Raw genomic sequence first — 11,837 nt, forward strand, 5'->3', positions numbered from 1 at the left:
AGCCACGAAAATAACAAGTTTAGAGCTGGGTGGTTTCCAATCTTTTAAACCGCTGATCATACTCTTTATTAAATCAACCAAAACGTTTCAAAAAGGACACAAGACAAAAAACAGTTGCATATAGTCTGCACGCAACGACAAAACTGAAAAAGTACGAAGTTCTGTACTAAATGTCGTTTTCGACCCATTAGGCACCGCAGATCTTTTACGATAAAGGAACAGATTTATTAAATTCAGCATGCCGACATTTTCATTTCCTGTGTGGCTTAATAGACGTGTATAACAACCACCGTTTATGATGTAATAAGCAATTTAAATTGAGCTTATAGCTCTCCGAATGTTATGCAACATTTAAAGTCGGCGCCAATCCTCTTCCACGAATACCGGCGCTTTTTCTCAGTAAAAGAAGTTTTATGATGGAGATTTACGTAATGATTGCCAGCGGGCAGGTCGGAGCCTATGTGTTTTGTTTATTAATACAGAAATGAGGTGAGATAAGCATCTTCATCGTTTTCATATAAGGCAAGGTCTGAAAATCGTGCAAGTAACCGCCACGTGCGTACGTCTTCTTCGTGTTATGTAAGGAGCCGTATATAACCTGAGCCGGGCCAGTTCCTGGAAGTAGACACCTGAGAACATAGTGTGGCACTCGTGTACCCCAAATTTTAAAAACATGGAGATCGGCGACCAAGATCGTGATCATGTTTTCTACGAGTTTCCGTCGATTCTGATGTCACAGTTGAACGAACAACGACTTGATGGAGATAATTGTGACGTCACATTGATTGCGAATGATGGAGTGACTTTTAAAGCGCACAAGGTACGTCACGTCATTTTATAGATTTTTAATACAAATACACATATTTCATCTCGAATTACAAGTTTGTACACTTCTATGACGAATTACGAGTTTGGACACTTTTATATTAAAATATTATCGCTAACGATTTTTACGTAATGATGCAGGGTTATTTCATTATAGGCGGTGCTATCATCTTACAGTCGATACTTCAAGATGTATTTTCTGACAAACCAACGAAACAAACAAGTCCAGGATAGAATAGAACTCGGTGAGAATATTATTAGATTATACAAATGACCAACAAAAGATTATATAATGACCAAACGTAATATAGGACGAAAAATGCTAACGTTTTAAATACATTTTACTTTAAATCTATAAACGGAATTAATATAGGACTGTATGAATGAATGTGTCTTATATTCTCGCGTGGGCAACGACAATCATTATAAAACACACGTGTTCTGTATTATATATACACCTCATGTCTGTATTATATATACACCTCATGTATATATAATATATAACTTTGTAAGCGTTTTTTTTTAAATTGTTTAACGTGTATTGCTTGCGATTTGTTTTAGACGAACTATATACGGGTTAAATAGCTCTTAGTTTAATAGGATATTTTATCCCCTAGTGTTACGTAAGGTCGAATTTTTGTTTCGAGAACTGTTACATAACAGCGAACGCGTGTCAAAATAAAGATGCCCTTCGGATACGATGTCGCGTGAATCGCGGCTTAAACGCGACAGCCAAAAATTCTACGAAATTTTAAGATTTTTTTATGACGTCACAGGAGGATTTTGTTCGAGAACAATCGGGTGTATTCTGGAAGCTTTTTATACGTCACGACTTGTACTTAACATAGAGTTGGTAAACAAGGTTTTGTTGGCTGCTGACGTCATGGAAGTTTATCGGGTACGTAATGTATGACGTAACATGTTATGTGTGACGGCAAGTATGGCGTAAGTCAAAGTGAAAATTTTATTTAAGTCAAGATGGAAATATTTTTCTAAGTCGGACATTGAACTCACTGGCACCATATGTATTTGCTCGCAAAAAAATCTGTTGTGCGCATGAGGTTTATGTGACCCGTCACACTGACGCACTTTGGCTTCTTACACCACCGCAATATTTACAGACAATATTGCAATAATCATGTTCCGTCCTCACGTGTGACAAACATACAATTCCGGTAACTTTACAAAATCTCCAAGAAATGACGAGATTAACATGGTAATCGTGTAACTGCGGTCTCATAAAAGCTACCGATATTTCTATATTTAATTTTAACCTCTCTTTACCTTCATTTCGGTTATTAATCTGCCCTAAGGCAAGCCTACGATGTTTCACTGTTTGTTTTATGTTCAGATAAAATATTTTAATCAGAGATTAGCTAACTTTATTAATTAATTAATTTTAACTCTCGATATACAAGAGATATTGTTTTGCTGAGTTTGTTTTTATGGTGAAGGGTTCAACAGTCGCTTTATTCTTACTGGTATTTTTCTGTGAGTTTTTTTACCCATAATGACGTTTCCTAAGAATTGTTAAACGACACACGCTTTCCCGACTCTGGAGTAGCGTAATGAATGCTTAGTTTAACAGTCATCATAAAACACACATTAAAGATTATTGCACTTGCCTGGTTGCTACAACCCAGTGTCGGACGTATTATACATAAATCACAATCATATGACATTCTTCCTATGAAGAGCCTGTCATCATATATTTTTAAGGATGAATGTATTAATAAAAGAAACAGGTCTGCACAAAATTAACATAAATTTACACCGTATTTCGTTCAGACATAAATCTGTTTTCTACCAAATGGGCCGAGAAAATATAATGAACAGGTGTCCCATCCTACTAAATCTCCCTATACATAGGTATCCAAAACGCTACGGTATCAGAAATTACCGTACTTTTCTTTACAGATAAGTGAAGTTTGTAAACGTTATCTGGCTGAACATAAGACACAACATAGTATGCGGCATATTGGTCCAACCAAACCAGAGTCTTCGAAAAGTTCGCTAGTTCACGGACAATCCCAGAAAGGTAAACATGATGTTGCCCACAACTCGTTTGCATATAACCTTTACTATTATATTAAAAACATAATTTAAAGTAAATGTAAGATGAACAACACTTTTATACTCGCCACAGAAATTTTATGAATAAGTTAAGCTTATAAGAACTTTCGTAATTTAATTATATAATCACTTTATTTTTAGTTGTTAAACTCGTTTTGCAACTTTAGCTTTAAGAACTCCCGGAAGATTTCGAGAACCAAGCCTTCGAAAGGTAGCAAGTTAAGTGAGACAACTGCGCCCTGATATAATCGCTTGTTTATTTTAGTCTTCCCTCGACTTATCGCCCACTGCGATCACAAACTTGGTTTTAAGCGGCGATGTTTCTCAAGATAAAAGCGCTGTTGCTTGTGGGGAAACACCACCTGCGTTTAACGTCACATTTCCAGCTCGAGTTCACCCAGAAGAACCACGGCCACATACAAGCGCGTTTAAACCAAGAGGTTTAACACAGCACACTGCAGTACAACCGTATCCACTTCCGTCCGTTCCACCTTTTATAACAGTTCCAGGTATTTCTTATCTTCACTCGAATATACTACTCTGCTTTAGCAATACAACGTGCCGAGTAAAACACATCACCTGTTGTTAACGGCGGCGATTTTTATTTTACTGCATGTATAGTACGTTGGGGGATGGGACACTTTTAGTACATAATATCCAAGTATCCTGATTGTGTTTTAAACAATTACCAACGGTCTATGTCAGTAGGTTTTATAATTAATGAATGTTAATTATTTACTACCAAATGGGGGAGAATATAAAATGAAAAGGTATCCCATCTTGCCCCACCCTACTATTCCTTATACACGCGCTGTCGAGTTTCTTCATTTTAGGATGATTACGATGATCTTGTTAAATCGTAATTTAATCCATATATTTTATTTAACTAGAATTTTACCGCAAAATCTTTTCAACAGCTTTATACAAGCAAACACCTACCCAACAGCCACATGGTAGCCATACAACCCCCTACGGGGTATTCCCCAGAGCCGTATGCCCTCACTGTAGGTAAGTGTTTATACAGTAAGTAAAAGTAGTACGTCTTATTTTTGGAGTTTTAAGTATAATTGCAGTCCTAGAATCAAATGTAAGCCTAGGTGTATCTAGATATTGGCAAGCTGCCTTTATACATTATCAAACATGCACTGCTGTTGGAATATTTGGTCTGACAAATGTGACGTTTTAATGCAAGTGTAATATTTTCGTCTTTTATACTTTTTTGTAATGCTTTAACACGCCATGCGCATGAAACTCAAATGTTGTCCACCCGACAAAGTGGTTAACACTTGCATGTTTCGAAAGCTGAACACAACTGTAAAACAGAACACAACTGTAAAAACAACTGTCGTTGCACTGTCACATGAAAATACATAAGTTACATTTATTTTCAAAAACAAAAAAAAACAGATAAAAAATGTTGTGTATGAAACAGATAACCCTTGTTAAAACGACCGCCACTATTTGCCACACTAAGATAAACAAGTTTCAATTGTTCACAGAGTTGAGTTTATGAACCCATGGATGCTTGAACTGCATGATAACCTTTACCATCGGCCAGTGCTGCGCAACTACTTTCCACCTCCTATCCAACGCACTTTGTCAGCACCAAACCCAACCACATCTGGCAACACTGAATCTTCTTCGTCAGATGATTCGAATATTACATCATCAGTTCGAGGGACTTCCCCCCAACAATCTAGCGACATAGAAATCGTAGATGAGGTAAGAAGAATAAATACTCAAAAGGTGTAAAAATTAAATAATGGTATTGGTATACATTACATAAGGTGACCATGCTTTCAACCAATAAAATGTAAATAAGATTTTACTGTAAGCGTATTTTAATGACTGTGGTTTTGTTGCATAAACCCCACCCCACCCCACCTTTTTAGCATTTCTTTTTTCTAATCTTTGTTTCTGTAACCGAAAAGACAAAAGTTACCATAGATCACACAAAGCCAATTAAAAAGCTTATTATGCTATTGTTTAAATGTAAATATGCTATTTTAAATCTTAGTGACAAATAAGAGTCATATAAACAGAAAGTATAAATGTATAATGGCTGTATTAAAAATCAATCAGTGTATATCATTAACTTTCTGTTTCCAGGTTCCAAACAGAAATGAAGCAGTTGCCACAGATGCGCGACATAAACGCGCATACCAATGCGATTTATGTAACGCTAGTTTCCCAAGCAAAGCAGGTAATTATAATAAAAATATATTTATGTATTACTTGATCTTTTTAGATAATATTTGTATGGCTGAAATACATTTGAATTAGTCCAGAATGTAACATAAAATTAATAATCTGCATTGTAAATGTCATACATAATTAATTAAAGTATGATTTTATCTTTTCTGTACGTACTCATTTCACCCCTCAGTTACGTAAGTAATTTTATTTTGTTTTTCGTCGATAAAATTTTTATTTCATAATTAAAGAATATGATTTTATCTTGTCTAACTTTCTTTTTCGTTTTACGGAAAAACTTAATTAATCGGACTATTGATCATTATACAACAGCTTTACCGCTCTTATATAACCAGGTTCACTTGTACGTTTACGGCTAAGTTTGTGTATATTAAACAAGCGAACCACAGGATTAAGATAATGATCAAAGTGGATATTGTGTGTGGATCTGTTAATTAACTTAGATAAAAAAATGAACTTATGAACTGAATGTATTGTAACATTTGTTTATTTGAAACTGGTTTAAATTATATCACGTTTAAAGTTGACATCTTGTGTTACATCTACCATAGTATGTTTATGCCCATTGTACTCATAACTTTGTCTAGCTATAATATTGGTGTTTTCTTATACACCAGACACGTATGGTAATTGCTAATTTCATGTCCACTGACAATCTTTTATGATTTTTTTTAAAGTAGGCCCTTGACAACTGCATATTTACTATAGCATATTTACTGATGATCTTTCAGGAGAGTTATTTCAATATAGGCCCTTCGATGCCTGCAAAATTTGTTAAAAGTATTTATCAGAAAATTTTACAGTAACTGAATATATTTTTATAGGCTTATCTGTTCACTTTCGGCTCCACACTGGTGAGCGGCCGTACCAATGTACCATATGCCATAAGTCATTCACACAACTGGGTCATGTGCAAAGACATCAAAAAGTAACGGACTTTTTTATATTGTGACTGTTTGTGCATAAGAACCATTTTTATTACACTTGTGACAATTTAAATACTTTATTTGAACACTGATGATGCTTACAGGAAAGCAAATTTATACCTCCCTTTTGTTTTAGTTATACAATTTCATAACCACCTCATTAATTTATAGGTTTAGATACACAGTGCTTAAAAATATATGGTATTACAACTAAAGTGTCCCAAATCTTTAAATGATTATGTAACATTATCCTGCTTTGAATGATACAGCTTGGCGATTGACATTGTGGTCTTATAGGTTTAAAATGACTGTCATTAACTTACAAGTACAAACCTGAACAGAAAACTTGAATTTAAGAAACTTCCTTTAGGTTCATACTGGTGAGAAGCCGTACCAGTGTGGTATATGCCATGCTAGAGTTCGTGACAAAGCATCTATGAGGTATCACATACAAGCCCATAAAGGTGTCAAGCCGTTTCACTGTGATCAGTGTGATGCAAGGTTTACAAAGAGGTCAAGTCTTGTGAAGCATAAAAATGTAAGTTGGTTTAATATACTGAACCTATTGCAGTGTGTGGTTTAACACAGTAACATAAAGAAGTCGCCTATTTTTTAATTTTGTGTCAAAAATGATCTGCCCGTAAATAAAGTTCGCAACTTATACAGTAATGAATATAATTGTTCCTGTGCAGTGTATATAAGCAATAGTATATATATAGTTGTTCCTTGTTTTTCAGGTCCATACTGGTGAATACATGCACCAATGTCAACAGTGTAAGGCAAGCTTCAGAGAAAAAGCAAGTCTAAGTCGCCATAAACGATGCCAACATAGTCAACATACTGATGAATAATCAACATGCTGTTAAGGTTACCATGCAAACTGTTATGAAATAATAGCATTTAAAAGAATTTAATGTATTCTGTATGGTTGAGATCCTACAGTATAACACGCTATAAAAATGCTTGAACTTAAGTCAAAGCCCATCATGCTCATGAAAAAGCTTCTCTTATAATATCAATATTTTCTATTTTCTTTGTATCTATTATTGAAGAAAAGTTTGCAACAAAAATGAAAGAGAATAAAGTTCCTATGCTCTATTTGTACTATTAAGCACAAATCTTGCAAATAAAGCAGTTGTTTTGGTTTAAAATTTTTGAAAACATTTTTATAGACAGCTGGTTCAAGTTGACAGTGAAAACGTTTTAAGTTTATTTTTCTTATTACAATATGCACAAAGTTGCAATGTCTTTATTTAAATAAGCTTGTGTACTGTCAACAGTAGACTCATGCACAATAAAAGTACTTGATTTATAACTTTAATGTGCACGGAATATGAATGTCTACATTAGTTAGACTCATGTGTCATGACAGTGTTAACAGCCTGCCTTCTGTCTGGCCAGTTTAAATTAATGTTCATAGTCACGCTATTGGTATTAATCAAAGTCATGACAAAAATGGAATTTTAATTATAACTGTCAGTCAAAGCTGGTTTGCGGACTAATGCTGCATTGCATGGTAGTACAGGCAGTTGTAATTTTTTGTTGTTGTATTTCTACTGGAAATAATATATTGGTTTATCAGTCAACTAAATCAGTGGTATTCTATGTTTAATTTGCACCATTAAGGTGAGACTATATAATGAAATATAAAGTGTAATTACTTAATAGTTGTATAATGAAATTGGCAACATTCAAACCAAGTTAACGTTTAAACTTAATTAATGACTATCAGTCATGATGCAACTGCAGAAAACGTGGTTGATTACTGGCGGTGAGGACAATGTTTGGAACATGATTTTTTAAGCAATGAAGGAAATTCCTCTCGTTATTTCCAGCGTTCGTTAAAGTTCACAGCGGTTGAATGTTATATAAGCTGTGGTTATCAGGCAGATGCATATTGACTTTGCAAAAGGCAACAGAGAATCATGAAGATTATTCTGTTTATCGCTTTTGTTGGTTGTTTTGTTCGATTGGCTGAGTGTTCCATTTTGAGAGTACAACCTGCATCTAATAGTAGTACTTGTAAGTATACCAGTTCTTATTTTTATTAGAGTAATACATTTGTTGATATAAATTACAATTTTATTATACACTACATGTGTGCCATTTCATTTTTATTTTCTAGCATGTTTTGTTTCACCATTGGTATTTTCTTACGGTTTATAAGTCAGTAAATGGGATGATTTGCCAACGCTGGTCTAAATGCCAGGTCTTATATTGTGCCTTCAGTAAGACCTCACCTTAGTATAAAAAAAAATCAGTAAACAAATGTTTATTTACAGGCAGTGGAGTGGTTTACAGGCATAACTGCATTTGGTTGCCTTACATTACGCCATTTGGTATGTCGAAAAAAAGGGAAGCTGCCGATTATTGCTATAGTCAAGGAGGGGGTTTGGTTGATATTGTAAACAAAGAAATGTATGATCTTGTGTACCATTACGCATCCGTTTCAATAACAACATCCTCACCATATGGAACTTTTTATGTTTGGCTTGCTATGCTATATACATCAGAGGTAAAAAATATATTCATTGATAACAGCACATCGTTTTATTGATACACATAAATGTATAATATAGACATGGATCATGCATACTGTTGCAACTACGAATATGCCCCCATGAAAATAAACAAGTTGCTATGGGATTAATAATGTGTAAATGCAACAACTTTGTATTAAACACACAGTTCTACTAAAAAATTTAAATATAATTAATTAACTTTAGGATCAGTTGGTTCGGCAAAGCAATGGAGGGCCCGTGTCATATGTAAGATGGCACTTACGTAGTGGAGAGGAAAGCATCATATGGACTGTTGCAGATCACAACCATCCAAATGTTGAATACACTGGGTATTGGACAAATGATGGAGACTATGACATGGGATTTCCATTGTGTACAAAATATATGGGATAATGTAACATCATTTTACTGCTTGTATTCATACTTAGTTATCATTCATAAATTGTGTTATAAACCTAAATAACCTTTTTCATTACATGGAAATTTATGTAAAAAGTTTTAAGAATAAAGTCAACATTAAGCCTAAAGAATTTATTCATTTTGTGAACTGATCGAGTTTTCAGCTAGTAAAAATTATTGTAAGGTTACCATATGGCACCTCACAAGTCCATACCTTAATTCTAAAAGTTGATGAGTGCAAATAAAATGTATTTGTCTCATTTTTATTTAAAGAACAGTTGTTGTAAAGGCCACCCCAACTTTGTGGTTTGAACAAGTAATATCATTTGAATAGAAATATCTCCAAACAGTTATCCACCTCAGATGTACTCCATGAGCTGTATATGCAAACAAAGCGTGTCTGCGTGTGTTGTTGTTATTGTTGCCAGGAGTCAATTAACGATTTGGTCTTTCAGTTAAGTGTAAGAAAACGGGAAGTGATGCAATTTTCATTTAATCAAAGAAAAAATGGATTGGTTGACTTGTAGTCACTTATCATACAATGATGCATTAAGGTTAAATTGTTATTTAGCCAAAGAAAGGCTACCAATTTCTACGTTTGCACAGTTTTTTTTTAAGCAAACACCGCCAATTCCTTGTGGTTTTAGTTTTAAAATCTCTATGTTTTAGTTTCGCATGAGCGCTTTCCTAGCCATATATAAACAGACGCTCTCCAAATTTAAATCCCACTCTGTTCAGGAAAGGAGGTCGAGTTGTTCGTTATTGCACATGTTATGTACACAATGGCAAACGCGCCAGATTTGAATTAATGTTTAGTATATGCAGAATATGAACTCCCGGACATAAAAAAATAGGAAAACTAAAGTTGCAACAGCTTTTAGAATGTAGTTTTAAGAAAAATGGGTGCTAGTGAAGAATTTCTCCCACCTTATTTGCTAACTACTAACCCCTATAACCACTAACCCCCTAATCTAGGGGTTAGTGGTGGGGGGAGAGATTCTTTACTAGCACCGAGAAATGATGCTATTTTAGATTTAAAATTTGAATTTAATATTAATTGCAGATGCATAGTCAAGCAACCGCATAGTTTTTTAGTTGAAGCTGTTCAATATACAATACAAAATGGCCGGTAAGAAAATACTTCAATAGTGGTTGTATAAAAAAAACGAGAAATAAAGAATATAATACATAAAATCACTAAGATACATACATCGTCTCATCGATACATGATAACTGATAAGGTACACCAGATGTGTGAAACAAAGCAATGTTATGTTATAACAACTGTTGTTTTCCCACCTTGTTAGGATAAAGCGAGTTACACTCATAGTTGTTGACATGGTATAGGTATTTAGGGCATATAAAAATAGCACAGAGGTAACTTTTTGTTTACATTTTGGAGCAGGTCTTGCAACATATTCTGAAATTGAGTCCACCCTCCAGAAGAGGATCATGATCTTTGATGGAGGGATGGGGACAATGATCCAGAACCTCCGTTTGGAAGAGGAGGACTTTTGTGGGGACAGGTTTAAAGATCATTCCAAACCACTGAAAGGGAATAATGATCTTTTATCATTGACCAAACCCGAAAGTATTTATGAAATACACAAGGTAATGTATTTAAAATATAAATTAAACTTTAACACAAGGGTTCTAGCACTTGTTATTTAATAAAACCTGCACACACCTTTATTCTAAGTGTGGTAATATTGCCCGTTTTTTTTACTTAAGTGTAAATGTTTGATTGTTTTTTTCCTAACAGTTTTGGCTTTTTTAAATAAATCTCTTTTAACATGATCATTATGATGTCACAGGCATATTTAGAAGCTGGTGCTGATTTCATTGAAACGAACACATTCAGTGGAACAAGTATTGCTCAAGCTGACTATGCACTTGAACATGTGGTGTACGAACTTAACTATGAGTCGGCTAAAATTGCCAAACGAGCTGCGAGAGATGTCTCCAATGCTACTGGTGAGCTTTAGAAATAATATGTAGCATCAATATGTATATATATATATATATAAATACATAATCATATTAATGCTAGTATCCTAATATTGAAAACACCAGACTAATGCAAATTAGGTTTTGTTATTAACTAAATTCATTTTTATTTGTATTGTCCTCCCAGGGGTGAAGCGGTATGTTGCTGGCAGTGTTGGACCAACCAATAAAACTTTGTCTGTTTCACCATCTGTGGAGAAACCTGAATATAGAAACATAAGTAAGATGCTAACTTCAAGCTTAATGTATTGAGTGTCACAAATAACACAGATGTTCTGTTCATACACCTCGTGCCCACTTATATTCCAAATTTCTGATTAAACTGTATAGTTAACACATTTGTAACTTTTTGGGTGGATCATTATTATTTTTTTTTTTTGGATTTTGACAATTTACCAACTTTTTATTCCCAGTGAAAAAAACTTAAATATTATTTGTCCCAAGCCTTTGATGAACTGGTGACTTCATACTCTGAACAAGTGAGGGGTTTATTGGATGGAGGTGCAGATGTTTTGTTGGTGGAAACTATATTCGATACAGCTAATGCAAAGGTGAGAACCAGAACATGATAAGATAGTATAAACTCTAGATAACAAGGTGAGAATATATTTATATAGCATCTATTCTAGAACAATGCATTGGAGGAAGATAAACCATAAAAGTTATTGATAACTGATAATGCAGTAACATTTATTTACATATATTTACACTTGTTTTTTAAAAAGCTGCTTTTTAACTTTTACACAAATAAAGAGTAAAAGAGTTGTTTTAAAAAATAATCTTTATTTAAATTTTACTAAATTTTCAGGCCGGTTTGTTCGCCATTCAAAGTGGTTTTGGATGACGAAAAGTATGCTCCATTAAGGGGAAT

At 34.2% G+C, this 11,837-nt stretch overlaps 3 protein-coding genes across 3 annotated transcripts; all 3 read left to right on the forward strand.

Annotated features, from left to right (window-relative positions):
• The first annotated feature begins 545 nt into the window (after positions 1–545).
• On the forward strand, positions 546–7,189 carry LOC100187400 (zinc finger protein 79-like). The gene is made up of 12 exons (XM_002124527.4): positions 546–820; positions 983–1,070; positions 1,602–1,723; positions 2,743–2,863; positions 3,066–3,109; positions 3,164–3,407; positions 3,816–3,906; positions 4,398–4,620; positions 5,008–5,101; positions 5,937–6,040; positions 6,409–6,576; positions 6,776–7,189. The coding sequence occupies exons 1-12, from the start codon at positions 674–676 to the stop codon at positions 6,887–6,889; spliced, it is 1,560 nt and encodes a 519-aa protein (XP_002124563.1). The 5' UTR covers positions 546–673; the 3' UTR covers positions 6,890–7,189.
• Positions 7,190–7,447: 258 nt separating this feature from the next.
• LOC100177171 lies at positions 7,448–9,087 on the forward strand. The gene is made up of 3 exons (XM_002124453.4): positions 7,448–8,060; positions 8,321–8,553; positions 8,765–9,087. The coding sequence occupies exons 1-3, from the start codon at positions 7,964–7,966 to the stop codon at positions 8,951–8,953; spliced, it is 519 nt and encodes a 172-aa protein (XP_002124489.1). The 5' UTR covers positions 7,448–7,963; the 3' UTR covers positions 8,954–9,087.
• Positions 9,088–9,994: 907 nt separating this feature from the next.
• LOC100181869 (methionine synthase-like) lies at positions 9,995–11,810 on the forward strand. Its single transcript, XM_002128847.5, has 6 exons — positions 9,995–10,088; positions 10,365–10,570; positions 10,774–10,933; positions 11,094–11,186; positions 11,411–11,517; positions 11,775–11,810. The coding sequence occupies exons 1-6, from the start codon at positions 10,082–10,084 to the stop codon at positions 11,808–11,810; spliced, it is 609 nt and encodes a 202-aa protein (XP_002128883.1). The 5' UTR covers positions 9,995–10,081.
• Positions 11,811–11,837: the final 27 nt, after the last annotated feature.

Source organism: Ciona intestinalis, chromosome 4 (genome assembly GCF_000224145.3).
Source record: "Ciona intestinalis chromosome 4, KH, whole genome shotgun sequence".
Lineage (NCBI taxonomy): Eukaryota > Metazoa > Chordata > Ascidiacea > Phlebobranchia > Cionidae > Ciona > Ciona intestinalis.